Below are 18910 nucleotides of genomic sequence, written 5' to 3' on the forward strand. Positions count from 1 at the left end.
ATCACTCACCTCAATTGCTCTATTGACCTTCTATCCAATGACCCATGCATTTGGTCGGATCACCACATAACCACCTTCTCTAACAAAGCCAATACACCTCACCAGGCGCCTATCATCGCCCCAGCTACCAGCACGAGAAATAAGAAAGATATTGCACCTGACAAACTCTTACCCATACTACTCCCCATCCTGAACAATATCGACTCAGAGGCTGACCCCACAGTCTCGGTGGATATCTACAACCAGGCTATACTTAAAGCACTGAACACCATTGCCCCCCTAAAATTGCGGAAACCCAAACCACAGCGTCACCTTAACACTTGGTTCACGCCGCAGCTAAGAGAATTACGCAAAGCTAAGAGAACCGCAGAGTCACATTGGAAAAAACATCCCACAGCATCCAATAAGCCTCCTCTAGTTACAAAGAAGCCATCTTTATTGCTAAAAAGGACACACATAACAAAAGGATTACACAAGCGGAATCCAACACAAAGGAACTCTTTAAGATTTTGAAAGAACTAGAATCCCCCATTGCCCCCATAGACAAATGTGTTACAGATGCACTATGGTGTAGTAATATTCAGAAGGCCTTATTAGATAAAATAGCTCGCCTACAATCTAAAATCAACGCAAAAAAATCCCTGCTACTTGCTGACCCGGAGTACAAACAATTACCTAACAAATCACCTACCTTTAAGTCAACTTGTAAACCTTTCAGCTTCTCACCCCTCTCAATCTGGGAAGTAGAAAACATCATCAGGAAACTTAAACCTTCAAATTGCCAAGGTGATGCCTGCCCTGCCCCGATCATCAAAGCTGCTGCGCACGACCTGGCACCATTCATAACCAACCTCATCAATGCCTCCTTCAAAACTGGAGTAGTGCCTGATAACCTAAAAGATGCGTGGGTCATCCCACTCCTTAAAAAACCTACTCTTGATCCAGCCAACCCGTCTAACTATAGACCGATAACCGTAGCTTTCTTATTAAAAATACTGGATAGAGCAGCCTATTTACAAATACAGGCCTACTTAGAATCAAACAATCTCCTAGGACTTAGGCAGTCAGGTTTCCGACCGAGACACGGTACGGAAACTGCATTAATAGATCTCGCTACCCAGATCCAAATCCTGAAAGACAATGGTAAACTTGCACTCCTCTTATTGCTTGATCTGTCAGCAGCTTTTGACCTGGTCAACCATCAAACACTCTGTCACCACTTGAAAACTGCAGCACACTTCTCAGACGCAGCCACAGTCTGGATCAGTTCCTTCTTGGCGAACAGAACCATGAGGGTCTTCTCTCCCGCTGATTCTGCTGAACCTTCACCAGTACCCTGTGGAGTCCCGCAAGCCTCCTGCGTGTCCCCGACACTATATAATATATTCACAAAGCCCCTCTTTGATATCCTTGACTATCTGGGTGTCACGTATACCAATTACGCGGACGACACCCAGATACTCATTCCTATCTCGGGGAACTATGAAACAGACAGCAAAACCCTTAATGAAATCTACTCAGTAATTCAAGCATGGATGGCACATCATGGACTCTGTCTCAATGACGAAAAAAACGAGTTGATCATCCTTGGCACTCACGCCAAACTCAAAAATCTCAATCCCGCATTTAAATCCTTCACCATAGATGGCAATCTCATCCCCGTGTCAAATAACACCAAAACCCTTGGGGTTTACATCGATGCTACCTTATCCTTCTCCAAACAAATTAACGCAGTAGCATCATCAGCCGCTGACACCTGCAAGCTGATCACTGCATGTAGGCAGTTCATCTCCTCACCTAATTGCATTACTCTTGCCAGAGCATTAGTCCTGTCCAAGATAGACTATTGTAATGCCCTTTACTTAGGCACTAGCTACAAAAATATCAACAAACTGCAAGTAATTCAAAATAATGCCATCAGATCTGCCCTCAACATCCCCAAAAAGATGCACATCTCGGAGACCAGACGCAAACTACGCTGGCTCCCAGTCAAGCACAGAATATCCCTTAAAACTCTGGCCCTTACACATAAAGCCAGGGCCAACCTTGCACCAGCCTACCTCACCAACCAACTTACACCTCGCACTTCTTCAAGACCACTTAGAGCAGCACAAGCTAACACTATGTCCATACCGAGATTTAAACTTCATTACTCGGGTGGTGCTAGCTTCCCTGTACAAGCCTCTAAATTATGGAACACAATCCCTGCGCTTTTGCAAGCAGAACCTTCATTTAACCTATTTAAACATAACACGAAGTGTTGGCTTCACAACATGGAATCTATGACACCATAACCGCCTGATCCCAGCATGATCGACTGTCACTGGCACACTTTTGTAATTCTAGTACTTATACTAGACTATATATATGCATTTGCATGACTAAGTTTGTACCCACCTGTAACTGCAATGTAACGTAACCCTTATTGACTGCTTTCAATTGCAACTGTAACCAGATCTAACTTATGCGCCCGTATGCCCCTAGGCCTGGCTGCGGTTTATAAATAAATAAATACAAAATACAAAATATAAAAGCCCGCAATGAGCACACAAAGCAAGGACACTTACAAACTACTCCAAACAGGTGTTATATTAAAAATATATACACATCTATTCCAAGGCCTTTAAAACAATGACCGTAAAGAAATCACAATACAACTCTAGTAAACCAACACATACCATACCAATACAATATATATACAAATACAAACCAGTCTTAAGCGTTGGATGCACGAAATGTGTAGTCCACCTAAAAGGGAAGGAAAACAGGCAGTGCGAAATAATGCTTAGACCCAGTCCGCCTTCAGAGGCACCTAACTAAAAGGAAGTCCGAGCCCTACGAAGAGTGGAGCCTTGTGCTCAAAAGTACCTGCACACGCTGGTGCCAACGGGCAAAAAGGGGAGTCTCTTCGAGGGAAATCGGGCAGTTCAGTTTAGTGCACAAATGAAGAAGAACAGAGTTCCGCGACTCAAGCGCAGCCTCCACTGTGGGCAGAAGCAGAGCGCGAGTACGGAAAGGCGTGCTGTTTTGACACAGCGGGGAAAAGCTATGGGCTCCTGCAGGAGGGCGACCAGTTCCTAGCTATGCTACTCACCGGTCCCCGATGCAAGCAGACCCAAGCTTCTCCGCGTCAGTTTCAGTCGCTGGCAGGTTCAGGAGAGCAGGGGACGTCTTGTCGTCGTGTTGATTCTGCAGCAGCAGAGTTGAGTAAAAGATGTCCCAAACGAAGTGAACCCGCACAGTTTGTTACCACAGCAGGGCAACGGAGCGGCCGTGTGTATCTCAGTCAAATGTACACTACTCACTTCAGACCTGGGAACGCCAAGTGTACGAATCGTGAGAGTGACAAGGACTAGAAATACTACACAACCTGGCGGCGGTTACAGAGCAAGACTCCTGTGTAGGCTGGTCAGCCTGCTGGATGGCCCAGAGACACTTCCGAAAGCTTACGAGCAGGAGATGGTGAAGATGCCGAGAATAGCTGTTCCCGCTATTCCAAGGGTCGAAGTACCAGTACAGGCCTTCTGGTTCGATCAAAGATAAAAAGGGTTTCACAAGGCGACAGCAGTGCAGAGGAGCAGTCCTTCAGCAGGTCACCAGCGATTCCTCGGTTCAGCCTCGTGGTTGCAGGATACTTGGCTCCTGTGTTCCTTCGTTCGTGAGAACTCAGGAGATCGACCTGGTAGTGGTGTTTCCAGCCCCCTCTTATCCACGGTTCCCTTCGCGCCAAAACGGAGGGGACCCAATGGGAGATCCGCTCATCAACACTCACACCATTCGTGGACCTATCACGGACCACGGTGGTCCCAGGCATTCACACCACCCTAGACTCTCTGGCACCCAGGATGTGTATTGGGACCAGACATCCCAGCCCACATCCTGGAGGCACATACAAGGCCTGTAGGAGCCCGCGAAAGCGTGTTTCGCGGGAAAGTACATGCCCAAATAAGGAAGGCCCTGGGTCGGCTCGACCTGGGGAAGGTGAAGGGAGCAAGACGGTCAGCGGACAGGACAAAAGAGCCTCGTGGTCTGGCCATTTTGGGAGCCAGGGCACCATTTTGGGCTAAGCGCGAGAAACGCGCTTAAAACGCCAAAAGGAGCTCAAAACACAAACGATCGCTGCCACCATTCCCGTCCGTGAATCACTTGCACCGATCAGTAATCCAAAAAGAGTATCTAGGGCCTGTAGAAGGCTCGAGACCCAAGAGAGCAGTAACTTAGCTTACAGTGCCCTCTTGTGTCATGTTTCACGAAAGCCGCAACATGATAAAAGAAACTACGGAAAACAGCATTTCCCGGTACTGACTGTCTTAAGGGCATGTCAGTTTCCCCATAAGAATGGAGCGAAAGCCCAGAGGAGTGCGGCAGAAGGCTGCACTTCTCTGGCAAAGTCGAGAACAAGGTGAAAAACAGCAAAGTTTAGGGGTTGCCACATGGAAGGAAAATTACCCACAATTACGGAATCTTTCCTAACACTAAATAGCATGCTCCCATCCATTTGGTGTAGGAGGGGGAGCGGGCCATCCCCCACTTCCACATAAAACATCACTGGTGGTCTAGTACCGAGGGAGAAACCTACCTTCTTTCATTCACCGCAGCCAATGTAGCTGTGGCGGCGAGTGAAATTACATTGTGTTACCGACTTGAAACTGAATGAAATTCAACCCCTGTGCTGTGAGGAGGAACCACCTCCTCACATAGCCCAGGGGCTGGATTTAGAGTTTGTGCGATCGCTGCGGAGGTTGTGCTGACGGTCCCCTAGACCACATCAAAAGTACCAGGATTGTGAGAGTAAACCCCTCTGCATCTTGGTACTTGTGGGGACAGTTCCCACAAGCAAAGCAGTACACTAGAGCCAGGGTGGGGGGCACTCACTGTATCCTGGGACCGTCGGTGAAGGTTTCCACGTAGGCCAGGACAAATCTAACATTGATATAGATCCAAGACATTTCCCGTTTTGAAACCTAGAATACTAGAAACTCTAGCTTCACCTTTGACTTGTGACAAAAATAAAATCTTATACAATTTTAACTGGGGTCATTTACATAAATCTGCCGCAATGAGTTTGTCATATTTCATGTAAGTGTCCAGAATCTGTTAAATATTCTGATTTTGGTGGTTCTTTTTAGTTCCAACAGTGACCAAAATAACCCCTCTGGATACCAGCAGCGAAGAGCTCCATGTTGAAGTTGCAGATGACTGTAAAACACGAAGCATGGAGATTCAGAATGGAGCAGGTTCTGCCAATGCTTCTTCTGAAGAAAATTCAGACACCAAAGCAGAGGAAGTTCTGGCCAAGGGAGAGATTGGACATTGCAATGGTCCATCTACATCAAAGGTAAACTAAATTGATGTACCCAATATTCACTATTTGAAACCTTTCTTTTTTTTACGGTGCTTCAAGCTAGTTGTGCTGTTTTGTAGGAGTCGTAAGTAACCAGATTAATGTTTTCAAAGTGAATAGCACTCCTATTATTGTCAGGGCTTTTCAGAACCGGCCCAGTTGGGAGGGCTCAAGTTCAATATTACTCCTTCCTAGAAATGAAAATGCAGTGGCCGGTATCTAACCAGTTTTCTTGTATAGGCCAGCGGGGTTAAATGACGAGGGAGTCCACTAGTGCAGATTCAGAGCAGCCTGGCAGGAAAGAGTTTGCTTTGTGTGGAAGTGACTGTTCAGGAGTTTTACACAGGATATGGTCTGTGACAGAACTTTGAAAATCCCAGCTTAGGTGACGGGGTTACACCTCTTAATCCACAGGTTTAGTAGCAATGGCTGAGCAGCCAGGCTTAGCCTAAGGAAGGAGAAGGGCTGCAGTGATGCACACAGCACTTAAAGCATACACTTTTGGTCCCAGGTTTACCTGGTGAGTATACTGATGTTCTGAACCTCCTGGGACCTTGATATTTGTATTTAGAATCTTGTGCGGAGTCTTGGCGTGCACCCTTGCAGCCTGTCCCTCTCGGTGTCTCCTTCTGCAACCTCCTCCCAGCCAGCTGCCCCTCCCCTGATGGGTCAGATCGCTGCTCTTAACCGACCCTCCCAGGGCAGCCCTCTGCCCGTGCAGCTCCTGCAGCTAAGGTCCCCAAGGCAAAGGGCGGCTCCTACAGAAGCGGCTCCATATTGTGTCTACAGGTGTCTACAGGTGTCAGCAGGGGAAGCCAGTGGCCAGCCGTCAACCAGCAGCTACTGCCAAGGTAGCTGTGGCGGAGTAGACCAATCACTCGACCCTGGAAGCCCTGCCACGTTGCAAACTATCCTAGCACTCTAAATGTTAGCCTGCGTCACACCTTGGGGAGCTGTTCAAATTGACTTGGATCACATCTATTCTTGCTGCATTGATTCACATCTAGAAAGTGCCCTCTGAGATATGATATGGCACTTATAACGTGCCTATACACACGTGTTTCAAGGTGCGACGAGGCAAGGGAGCGAGAACAAAGGGAAGAGCGACAATCCTACTAGGCCAGGTGTCATTGAGATCGCGCATCTGCAGGGGAAGGGGGAAAGCGCAAGTGGGCGAGGGGTAAGGTGAGGGGACAGTGCAGTGCATGGGATCGATAACCAAAAAATAAAAATAGAATATTAAACAGCAATACATAAAAGTGCAGCCAGCTGGTGGAAGTGCAGACATCGGGTGTCTGTGTTGGTAGTGGACTGAAGGGATACAGAAACAGTCCCCGAGTGCAGGAGTTGCCAGGGAGGCATGCAGTTTCAGTTACAGCTAGGAATTCAGCAGGGGAGAGGAGGAGAGAAAGCAGAAGCAAAGAGGAAGGTTTTGAGGTGCTTCTGGAACCGGAGGTGGTTCTCTAGTTTTGGCGAGGCAGTGAGGCTGTTCCAGAGGGAGGCCCCAGCCGAAGAAAGAGATCTACCACCCACTCGTTGCTTGGAGAAGTGACTGACCCTGAGGGAGTTGGAAGAGGATGAGCGAAGAGCTCGAGAAGGAAGATATTTTGGAAGAGAGTTGAAGGTATTGAGGCCCCCGAAGGCCTTGTGCACAATGCAAAGGGTTTTGAACTTAATCCTCGCAGCCACTGGGAGCCAGTGCAGAGATTTCAGTCCTGGAGAGAGATGATCCCTGGGCTTGAGGCTAAGGACAATCTTGCAGTCCTGTTCTGGATGAGTTGCAGAGGGTGGAGAGTAGAAGCGGGTAGATTTAGAAAGCGGCTGTTGCAGTAGTCCAGCCTAGAGAGAACCAGCGCTCTGGAGACTGTAAGCTTCTGGGAGGAGAGGAAAGGAATACTACCTCTGAGATGCAGCTGGTAGTGACTTCTTGGAGACGTCGGAGATATGAGGAGAGAAGGAGAGTGGAGTCAGAGATGACCCCAAGGTTTTTTGCCTCGCAGGTGGGAGCAGGAAGAGGGTCAAGGGGCTGGCCAGAGAGTGACTGGAAAGGAGGGAGCGGGTGTGCCGATGAGGAGAATCTCAGTCTTACTGGCATTAAGGCAGAGATCATTGGCGGCACACTACTCCTGGATAGCAAACAGAAGGAGACGAGGTGGCTGAAGGTAGCCGGAAAATGAGCAGAGTCATCCGCATAGCACTGAAAGTTGGGACAGGGCAATGCGGTGGGCAAGAAGTGCGCCAGGTATTGGTTGAACAGCCAGGGAGAGAAGTTAAACCCCTGGGGAACACCACAGGTAGAGATAGAGGAGAGGAAGGACCCAAGTTGGACCTGGGAGGGTCGATCGGAGAGGAAAGAAGTCAGCCAAGCCAGGGCCTGACTGGTGATACCCATGTTATCACGGAGACGGTTGAGCAGGATGGTATGGGTGACCGTATCGAGGCAGAAGAGGGATCAAGTAAGATAAGGACACCAAGGGGGTGTTGGAATCAAGGATGGAGAGCAGGTCCTCACAGATGTTCTGGAGAGCAGTTTCCGTGCTTCTGGCAGCTCTGAAGCCAAACTGATGGTCATGAAGACAACCAACAGATTCAGTGTAGAGGTTAAGTTGGGAGAGGGCCAGCTTTTCCAGGAGTTTGTCCAGGAAAGTAGTGATGGAGATTGGAGGATAGCCGGGGGGGGGATTCCACTGGCGAAGGAGTGGTTGCAGAAATTGGCCAGAGCAGGAGCCAGGGTTTCCATGTAGTCCTGTTTTGACGAGACTTTCATAGATCAGACCTGTCTAGAAACCTCGTCTGAGGAGAACAGGGGAAAGATAGTTCTGTAATTTATTTGCCTGTCCCGCTCACTTAGCCTGATTGATATCTAGAAAGTGTCCACTGAGAATACTGTGATTTATTTGTGCCGGACACCTAGAAAATTGTTGTTTGCATTGATTCACATCTAGAAAGTGCCAACTGTGACTTGGAAATCGTTCGTTAGCTTGATTTTCATCTGAAAAGTGCCTACTGAGATAGTAGTGTAAATTTATTTGCCTGTCCCGCTCACCTAGAACTTGTTCTTGTTACCTTGACTCACATCTAGAAAGTGCCCACTGAGATGTGATTTATGTGTCACACTGTTAGAAAATTGTTCTTGTTGCATTGATTCACATCTAGAAGGTGCCCACTGTGGTAATACTGCAATGTATCCTGTGCTGCACACGTAGAAACTGTTCTTTCTGCACTGATTATTTAAAGTGCCCACTGAGACAGTACTGTAATTTATTTGCCTGTCCTGCACACTTAGAAATTATTCTTGATTCACATCTAGAAGGTGCCCACTGAGATATTTCTGTGATTTACTTACCTGCTCCGGTCACGCTTACTGTTCTTGCTGTATTGATGCATATCTAGTGCACACTGTAATATTTCTGTGATTTAGTTGCCTCTGCCGCTCATGAATTCGTTCTTGTCACATCGATTCACATCTAGAAAGTGCCCACTGTGACTTAGAAATTGTTAGACTGACTCACCTAGAAAGTTGCATTGATTCTCACCTAGAGAGTTATGCGATTTACTTGGCTGTGCCCACTGAGATAGTACTGTGATTTACTTGCCTGCGCTGCACACCGTGAACTTCTCTTGCTGGTCTGATTAAAGTAAATCACAGTGCCCACTCAAGATGGCACTGTGATATACTTGCATACGCTGCACAACTAGAATTGCTCTTGCTGGTTCGATTCGCAACTAGAAAGGGCCGTCTAAGATAGTACTGTGTTTTACTTGCTTATGTTTTAGGCGCTGCTACTGTGTCTAGACTGCCATCCCACTGTTGCCCTCTCTAGACACGGGTTGTACATCTAGGGCCACTGGATCTACTGTTACTATTACATCAATCTCTAGATGCCGCCCTTGACCCTGCCCTCCTCCCCGCATGCCCCGAGATGGAGATCCCAGCTCGTCAAATACCCCCTCTGTGACCCGTCCTGATCCCTAGCCTCCCTGCACCACACCCCGCCCCCCCACCCATGACTCACCCCTCGCAGCACATGGCCTGCGCTCTAGTCTAGCACCCAACCACACCCCCCCTTTTTTATTAATCCCCTGAGTACTACAAACCACTACCCACCCAACCCCATACATCAATACACCCGGACGCCGCCCACCCACTCTCCTACCATCATACCTCATCCAGCACCAAACACCTGCCTCCTGAAGCACTCATCCCCCAACCCACCCTTTCACATCGACTTCCACTCTCCCTCTATAAGAACATCCTGATACCCCCCCACCCATACACCATGCCCATTCTCAAACTGCACAAATCCACCTCCACACCATCCTTGTGCCCACTGAGGAACTCCCCTCCCTCTAATCCAACCTCACATGCTGCCCTCTCCCTTCACCTTAGCCCACTGGGGACCTCGCCACCCTCTCAACCAACCTTCCATGCCGCCCTGTCCCTCCCCTTAACTCCTACTCGACCCCTTCAACATTCCCCCACTTCCATTTCCCTTCCCTTCTCTGAAAGTAGCTGGTCTCACACTTGCTGGAACGTCAGTCTCATCTCCCTCCCCCTCTGACACCCTCTCACACCCCTGTGGCACCAAAACCCACAAAATGCAGAAAACGTGAATGGTCCTTCCCCTCAACCCTCCACTCCTCAACACTTCTGCTTCAGCCCGGCCTCTCCCTCCCCGACCCCCAAACACTCCCCTCTCCCAGTTTCCACCCCCTTTCTCTTGACTTCTCACATTGTACACCTAAACCCCCAGTGCCCTCCAGACTCAGTCCAAAATCAACCCTCCTAAACTCCCACACCTCACATGATCCATTCAAACCCTCATAATCCCCCTTGACCCCCCTCTTCTCACATCCCTACCTCCACCCGCCTACTTTCCCACCCCGCATCGATGCAACCCTCTCACCAGACACTCAAAGTCCACAGGAACCCAGCCCCTCCCGTACCCCACCTCAACCACCCTGGACGTTCCTACCACAGCCCCACCAGGTACCCATGTTTGTCAAGCTCCCACTGCGAAGAGCATCACGAAAACCACCTCCCCTCAGTCACATGTATCCTTTTTAACACCCACTCCGTAGCAAGAAACAGACGCCACATCTTTGACCGCCTATCCTCTGACAAGCCCAACCTCCTTTTTATCACCAGAACCTGGTTCTCCAACGACTTTGCCTCTAGCCGCCCTCCCACCCAGCTACTTGGCGCCACAATAGACCCTTCAGAGGTGGGAGAGTGCCAGCCCTCTTCAATCCACATTTCTCCGACTCACTTGTCGAATCCCAGACAAGCATCGCCTCCTGTGAATACCTTCCAGTAAAACTCGCACTACCACTGACTTTCACCCACAGCTTCCTACTCCTCTACAGACCCTCTGGATACGACCGACATTTCGCCAACAACCTTTGTGACTCAATAGCTACCATTCAAGTAAGTCACCCTTCTCTTACACGCCTGGGAGACTTCAATATCTGGTTCGATATCCCCAACATCCCCATGATTCAATCCGCTGGTTGACAGTCTTGATGCGCTCAACCACTCAGGTGGGCACACCATTGATGCAATTTTCAGCTCCCATGACCTGGTTTATATATTCCCGCCTCAAACCACTGCTCTGGACCGACCACTATGCCATCCCGTTCTCTATCCACACAACCGCCCCTCCTCCTACAGTTCCTCTGATATACACCCCCACCCCCCCCACCCTTACAGTCAAGATCCTTCCCGACCTAGCCAAAGCCCTCCTTCATCCCCCTGCAATGCTGCCCATACCCCCAAACCCCTGGATAGACCGTTAACCATCGATTCCTTCGACTCCTGGCTTCGACTCACTAATTCCTCACACCCTTGCGCAAAGGACAGTCCCCCCAAATTATGCACGCCCCACCTGAGGAATGCCAAAAAACAAAATAACACTCGATTGCAAATGGCAAGCATCTAAAATCGTTCTTCGCAGATCCATGTTTGCCCTGCACCACTGTAACTAAAAATCCAAAAATCCAAAAGGCCAAAAAAGCCTATCACAATAAACAAATTCTCAACTGTGGCAACCGCAGCAAAGAACTCCACATGATCATATCAGAATTCGTGAAACCCACGTGCACCTCTACCTAATCCACACCCACACAATCAGTCTGCGACTCTATCTCCCTTCATTTCCACAACACTATACTTGACAGGACGGCAACCCTTAACACCAAACTGTCCTCCCCCTTCCCATCACCGACCCCCCCGACACCATTGCCCTCAATTTCCCTACTTTTGACTGCTTCAAACCCATCTCCAGAAAGAGTTCCTTAACCTACAATCAGCCAGCAAAACCTCTGGGTCCCTCCCGCCCCTGTCCTGAAGGAAACTTTCTCTACCTGCACAGGAGAACATACGAGAACCATACTAAATGACTCCCTCACCTCTGGTATCTTCCCTGAGGCCTTCAAAATAGCGCATTCCAAGCCACTTCTAAAAACAAAAGGCATCCCTTGACCCCAAGAATTACAGGCCGATCTCCAACACCAGATTTCTCGCGAAACTCATTGATCAGACAGCATATTCCCAGCTCAACTCCTTTGTGAGAGTCGAGGAGACAGTTGGATTCTACAATCGGGTTTCAGACTGCAACATGGAACAGAAACCACTCTGATCTAGATCTGGGATGATCACGATCACTGTAGATTGACAAGGCTGGGCAGCACTGATTCTCCTTGATCTCTCTGCAGCCTTTGACAGTTAACCACTCAATCCTCCTTCACCGCCTCCACTCCTTAGGAATCCGCTGCTCTCAAATGGATTCCCTCCTTCCTCACGTACGATAGTTAATTTCACATCCTTAATGTTCATGGCCTGTAAGAATGTCATTGTATTTTCCCCTGTTCCCTCGTTTGCCTTGATGCGCTTTGAAACACATTGTGTATAGGCGCTATATAAATGAACTATCATATCATAAACTATCATATATCCTATCAACGGGAAACAAATAACCCTCCTCCCCTTTTGTCTCAACTGCTCGCTCGGTGAACACTGGAGTACCCGAAGGCGCATGCCTAGCTGCTCTCCTGTTCAACCTCTATATGGCCACTCTACCAGGAATCATCCGCACGCACATCTCCTACGTAGTTACAACTACGCTCCCGATACCCAAATGATCCCAGCTTGTCTCCGCAATATTCACTGATGGATGGCAAACCATCTCCTTTTGAACCCTGAAAAAATTGAAATTGTGGTGTGCTGCAATACTGCCCTTCTGCCACATCTGCTTGCATGCCCCTTCCCACCCCCCATCTCCTCTCCGATATAGTAAAAAACCTAGGCTGCACTATGGACTTGGGCCTAACCCTCTCTGTCAAAATGCTGCTGCTACCACCTCAAACTTCTCAGACACATTTTTCCCTACCTCTCCTACCCAAACAGACTTTCCGCAGTTATGTCTGTCATGACGAGACTAGATTATGCCAACCCTATACCTAGGAGCTCCGGCATACCAACTCAACAAACTCCAAAGAGCCAAAAAACGCAGCCGCAAAACTGCTCCTCGCCTTGGGTCAAAGAGACCACATCTCTCCAGCTCTCTGAACCCTCCACTGGCTCCCAGTCGGACAAAGGGCCACCTTCTTCAAGACCTTATGCATCACTCACCGAGCAGTGTGCAAGACGGCCCAATGTACCTACAAGAAAAGATGAAACTCTATCTCCAACCTTAAGATCAAGCACTGCCCTCCTTCTAGTGATTCCAACCTCTAACTCTGTCAGGATCAGAGGATCCACCCTTCTCAACCTTGGCCCCAACTCTGTGGAACTCACTCCCCCCACATATTCGACACACCTAAGACTATATAACCTTCTGCAAAGCTCTAAAAACGTGGCTCTTTCCGTAATGCCGACCACGACCATCTAAGGCGACTATCAGATGGCAAATGCTCAATGAGATACCGAGGATTGACGCCACTGAATATGCTTATGAAGTCACTATTAAGCAAACGCACGCTTGAAATCCAGAATAGCGAACTACCTCACCTCTCATATCACTATGCTTACTCTCTACTCTTTTCTACAACACACAATTAGAGGGCAGCTACACCCCTCTATCAATTTCCGTCTAGCTGCTCACAAACAAACATTGCCCCATGAACACCTCATTCTAATAAAACGCAGCTACATCCCATGACAAACCGGCCTAGCTGCACACATGCATCCTACACAGGCCCAACACAGCCAGAACCCAGTCTTGGTGTCCATCCTCCAGACCACACCTAATGCTAGGATGCAGCTAGCATCAGGCAATTGCATCAGCTGCACACAACTGGTGCACCCAATCACCCTATGACACCTTACTCTCTCAACTGACCTGGACTACGGTCCCAGAGGGTGTTCAACCTACCAGCGCTTTGAGGTCCTACCAATGATATATAGAGCACTATATAATTGCTAAATAACAACTTGGTTTTAGGTAACAGTGACACACTAGAAGTTGTATAAAAATAGTGTTTATTTTATATACACCAAGGATCTAAAAGTAAGGTAAGTATGTACTATACACACAGTAATATTACAGTAGAATAAAAGGTAGCAAACTTTAAATCAAATGTAAAGCAACACACGTGAGAGAAACTATTAATACTTAATGGCAACTCTTCCAGCTTCAGTTAACCCCTGCTTAACCAATCTTTAAAAGGCCATCCCTATACTAAGTCAGGGGCGGTGGGGTTCTGGGGTCCAGTGACCAAGGCCTGAGGAGTGAATAAGCAGCAGGCAGAGCAGTCTGGAGGTTTTTTCAGGTCTTGCAGGCAAGTAACAGTTTATCAATTTAGGGCCCAATCGGTGGTTCACCCCAATGGGACTTGGGGTGCCCCAACTTCAGCCCTCCAAGAAAGTACAATACTATTAGCGAGATTTATCATTATTGTGCTTCATCCCCTCTCCATGAGGCCCCCAGCACTTTTTGCTGGACTTCTGGACCTTTATCTTTTAATCCTGAATGAGTGGAGCCTTTTCCCACTCATTCCTATGGGCTCTGTCTTTTGGAACTCTATTCTTTGTAGATCTACCTGTACTATGGAGTTTGTCTGCTCCATAGCTCTTAAAGGCATCAGTGTTTTAATACTGCAGCACACAGCTCCCTATGGGCAGTGTTGCTGGGGAACCCTATGGTCCTCTTTTAAGATTATTTTCCTATATCCTTAAGTAAACTTCAGTTCTTAAGGATAGTGGGGGACTTAGTATCTCTCCCAAACTGTATAGTCGGAGAGATTGACGCACACCACCTTCAGTGGAGTGCCAATGAGATGCTGCTCCTGTGACTTTTTAGTCACATAGACAATCGCCTATTTATGGCTGGTGGCACTGGACGCGTTCTACCACTATTGTGTATTTCTTTTATACCGCAGGCTATGTCCATAGCTTCGGCAGTGCACAATAGGGGCACCCAGTACCAACTTGGGGCCACCTTTTTTTGCAATTACTTGGGTGGTTGTTCTTTGTTAGCCCTTCTACCATTCTGGAAGGGGGATGTCTGTGTTTTTTGCCTTTGCTGGGAACTGTTGGGTAAGATTATCATAGAATTGGTAAATCGTCCTGACCTGTGCCAACCCCCGAACATTTTGCTTTGCTGGTGGGTTATTTTTCTTTAATACCCCTCTTTTGCCACACCCACAGAATCTTTTACTCTTTTTATGGGTAGCAGTTTTTAGACTCTCCAGTTTCTTTTTAAAGTTGTCCTCTTTAACAACTTTTTGGCAGTAAGTGCATGTTGTGGCTGGGATGCCCTCTGGGCTCCCCTTTTTAAACTTTCTCTGAGTACCTTTGAGAGAACTACAGTTCCCAAGGGTAGAAAGGTTCTTTGGATCCCTTTTACAATTTGTTTGGTGAAACCAGTATACCCCACCTTATGTGGAGTGCTGGGGAGATGCAATGTATCCCCTTTCACACTAAAACTGTAACAATTATGTTAGTGACAAGCTTATCTTCAATGGCTGGTGTCAGTGATACCTTGTATGTATTTGGTGCACCTTTACCGCGGGCTGTGTTCACAGCTGCATTAAAGGCACGTAAGGGTGCTCATTTTACCAAAATAGCCCCTGTCTTCTTTATTCGCCTTTTTAGTGTTTCCTGTCCTTTCTTGTTCCTTCCCCTGACATCCAGGGCGGGAAATTCCTTTGTGTGATATCTATCTTCAGCAGGTGTCCCCTGGACTCCCCACTCAGGCTCCAGTCTGTCTGTGAAGGCAGGAAGCGAGGGAGGAGTCAAACTTCACAGCCCTTTGTCTCCCTCCTTGCCTGAATGGGGGAAAATCCCAGTGTGGGGCTGGCTGTCATGTTTGGACAACCAGATCGCCCCTTGTTGTAAAATGCAGGTAGAGAATAGAGGTTGTGCTGTAGTTCCTGTTAAATACTGCAAACCTGGAAGCTGAAGACCAGTCAACCACCGAAACTGAAGAGGATGATGAAGGAAAAGCGGCTGAGATGATTTCCAGCGACCAGAAAGCCTGCTGTGTAACCTGAGCCTGCTGTAGTGTAGCCCTTCCTTCCAATCGACCTGGGAACTCAAACGATGACCCCGACCTAGAGCCTGGTTAGCCCTAGACTCAAGTAGACTTGCATTTTGAGCCATTCCACGCCTTACTGCGACCTTGCAGGGCTGCAATACACCAATACCCCAATACCCTGGGACCTTGAGCAATTGTGCGGTGCACAGTCTTCTGAATCTCGCTGAAACTTCTTGGGCATTCTGGTATATCTCCAGAGGCATGAATCAAGTCTGCAAAGTCCTCTCACTAGAGTGCTTGACCTTTGTAAGTACGAGAATTCAACCACGATTTTCTGTCTTCTGGGCTCCTGTAAAAGGCACCAATCCACAGAACCGCATTCGACCGCAAGGAAAACCTTGCCTAGAACGTTCTCCGTTGAACCCTGCTGCAAAGTCCCCTTCCAAGGTCCTGTTTTCAGTCATCATGACAAGGAATCCACTGACTGGGTTTTTGGCTGCAGATCCTGAAGTAGTTCTGCTGCACAATCTTCTTCCATGCTGAGTTACTGTGTTGGCTTGGCTATGTACTTGCCTTAAGTCTCTTGGGATTCCTGTGTAGTTGTGGGGTGTTTTCTGTGATGAGGAGGCTTCTCATCCAGTGCACCCAGTCCCACTGCTAGAATCCTGCTAGGGTGCCTTCTAGAGTTCGAGGAGGGTCCAGGGGCTTCAAAGAAGTACAATACTCACCTGTTTTCCTTCCTAAGGAACGCTTGACTTTTGCTACTTAAGAACCTATTCTGACACTGTCTGTTGGTCACTAGATCCTAGTGTCCCCCCCACACCCTCTTCCTTCTGCCACTCATGCTCCAAGAATAAGGGAAATACTTTTTAAGGATTGGGCCTTTTGCCTAGAAAAGAGAATAAGTGTTTTAAATGTTACTTACTTGAAAAAGAGTTTGTTGGTAACTGTAACTCTAAGAGTGAACAGTGACAAAAGGTTATTACTTACCTTGGATGTGTGATCACTATTCTCAAAAGTATGGTTAACCTCGTTCTTTCCTTAGAAACCATGTTTCCATTCTAATAGAAAATAGATGTGAAGGTATATTACTCGCCTGTGATTTGGTTACGTCTCATCCCCAAAAGTAATGTGTTGGATTCACCAGATTATTCCTGTTAGGGTATGAGTGTCCCCCAACTGGGTCTTGCTTCCCCTGGCTTGCTGTTAGCCTGTGCAGAAGTCTGCATTAGGTTCTACCTACCTAGAATAATTTTGAGTCCTTCAGTAAAGTGTAACATTGGATTTTGCTTTCCCTGTGCTGTTTAAACTGACACAAAAAGAGTCTTGGCGCCCGAAGTTGCTGATGGCTCCTTGAAAAAGTATATGGGTCTTACCTACCTTGAGTTAGCTGTGTCCTATCACAAACGTAATTGTAGGTTGTGTTCCACTATTCACAAAACGTGTACTGTCCAGTTGACTGTGATTTGTTACTAAGCGTCACTGTACAACTGGTAGGGTCTACTACCCTTGAATCACTTGATGTAATCTGAAAGTAACCATTGGTTTTTACTCCCCAAGAATGGGTGTGACCTATACTGAATATGTATGAAAAGGTTTGACTTCCCTAGAACTACTGTTACGTGTTCCAAATAAGGTTTATGCTTTGGTCTGTGCACCTTCAAGCATAGTGTTGTGTTTTTATAATTGTGATTACATATAATGTGTAATCATACTGATTTACCCCTAGATGTATCTGGGCCTACTTTTATTATAGTGTTTCCTTGGACCATTTGTATTACAATTTCATTTGTACTGATTCTACAGCCCTCTCCCTACTAAGATAAGCCTGGCTACTCTGTTTACACTACCATGAATTCGGGTGGTGCAGCCTTATACTAAGAGTGGAGTCTTGTACTGCCTCAGTTGAATGGTTTTAATAAACCCTCATCCTTTCAGAAAAACTGCCCTAACAGGAACCAGTAGGTATGCCCGCTGTTGGGGAGAATTTTCATTTCTGTGCTAGTCCCCCGCCTCCCTTAGAGACCCCCTGCTCTTTTGCTGGACTTAGTACTTTTTAATTTCAACTTCTGAGTGAGTGGGACCTTTTTTTTTATCACTCCCTCCTGTATTTTTCCTGGACTAGGATTTTATGTTTTCACTGTTGGAGTCTGACTCCTTTGGTATCTGCTGTGTATAGTGACACACTGCACCCTTCGTGCAGTGTCACTGAGAAGTCCCTTGAATTTCTCTTAAGGTTTAAATACCTTTTCTTGGTGAATTACTGTTCCCAAGAATAGTAAAGGGGAAATTGATCCTACTTATCTTTTTACTTTGTAGGTCCAGCACACACCCTCTTATGTGGAGTGCTGGGGGGGGGGGGGTTAATCTAGTAGCCCCTTATCCTACTTTCTCATGTAACATTTTGTTACCCTCAATACTTTAAATGGCCGGTGGCAGTGGTTTACTTTTGACTACCAGTGTGCATTTTTACAGCAGGCTGAACCCTTAGCTGGAGTACAGCACCCATGGGTGACCATTTTTTCAACATTTTCTGTTTGTGAGGTCCTTCTTGGCTTTTCCTCTGTGCGTTGAGGCATGTTTGAGCCTTTGTGTGTTATGCCTTTGGCGGGCTTCAGCCCTGAAGCCCGCCCCTGGCTCCAGTGTGTCGAAGGACAGGAAGTGAGGGAAGGTTCAGAAACTCCCCTGTCCTTTGTCTCTTGGTGTGCCTGTATGAAAACCGTCTTGATTGGCCGTCTGGCTGTCCGGGAAGGACAGCCAACCTGCTGGGTGATTGACAGCCTAGGCCTGTGAATGAATGAGAGCAAGCTTAAAATGTGAGGTTCTTGGGACTACAGGCAGTCGACCACTGGGAGAAACATCCAAAGAAGAAATTTTGAAGAGAAACCCGCTGCAACCTCCTGGCCCTCGAAGTGCACAGTGAAGCCCTGCTGCTGTGTCAACCTCCTTTTTCACATCGGAGGAGCTTCGAACGGAATGACTTCTGCCCTTGGGCTGGTGGGACCAACTTGCCCCGATAACTCCATTTTGGCGCAGTCCCCGACTTGCTGTGCCTCTCCAGTAGCCCAATGCCAGGGGGTTAAGTGTCCCT

At 47.7% G+C, this 18910-nt stretch overlaps 1 protein-coding gene across 1 annotated transcript in view; it reads left to right on the forward strand.

Moving 5' to 3' along the window:
* The window catches only part of LOC138526989 (putative E3 ubiquitin-protein ligase UBR7), a 213777-nt gene that overhangs the window by 114486 nt on the left and 80381 nt on the right, over positions 1–18910 (forward strand). Inside the window, exon 7 of the mRNA XM_069637960.1 lies at positions 5130–5338. Coding sequence (XP_069494061.1) covers positions 5130–5338 — 209 coding nt within the window. The remainder of the gene's footprint in view (positions 1–5129; positions 5339–18910) is intronic.

Source organism: Ambystoma mexicanum, chromosome 14 (assembly GCF_040938575.1).
Source record: "Ambystoma mexicanum isolate Mex_15411 chromosome 14, UKY_AmexF1_1, whole genome shotgun sequence".
In the NCBI taxonomy this organism is placed as follows: domain Eukaryota; kingdom Metazoa; phylum Chordata; class Amphibia; order Caudata; family Ambystomatidae; genus Ambystoma; species Ambystoma mexicanum.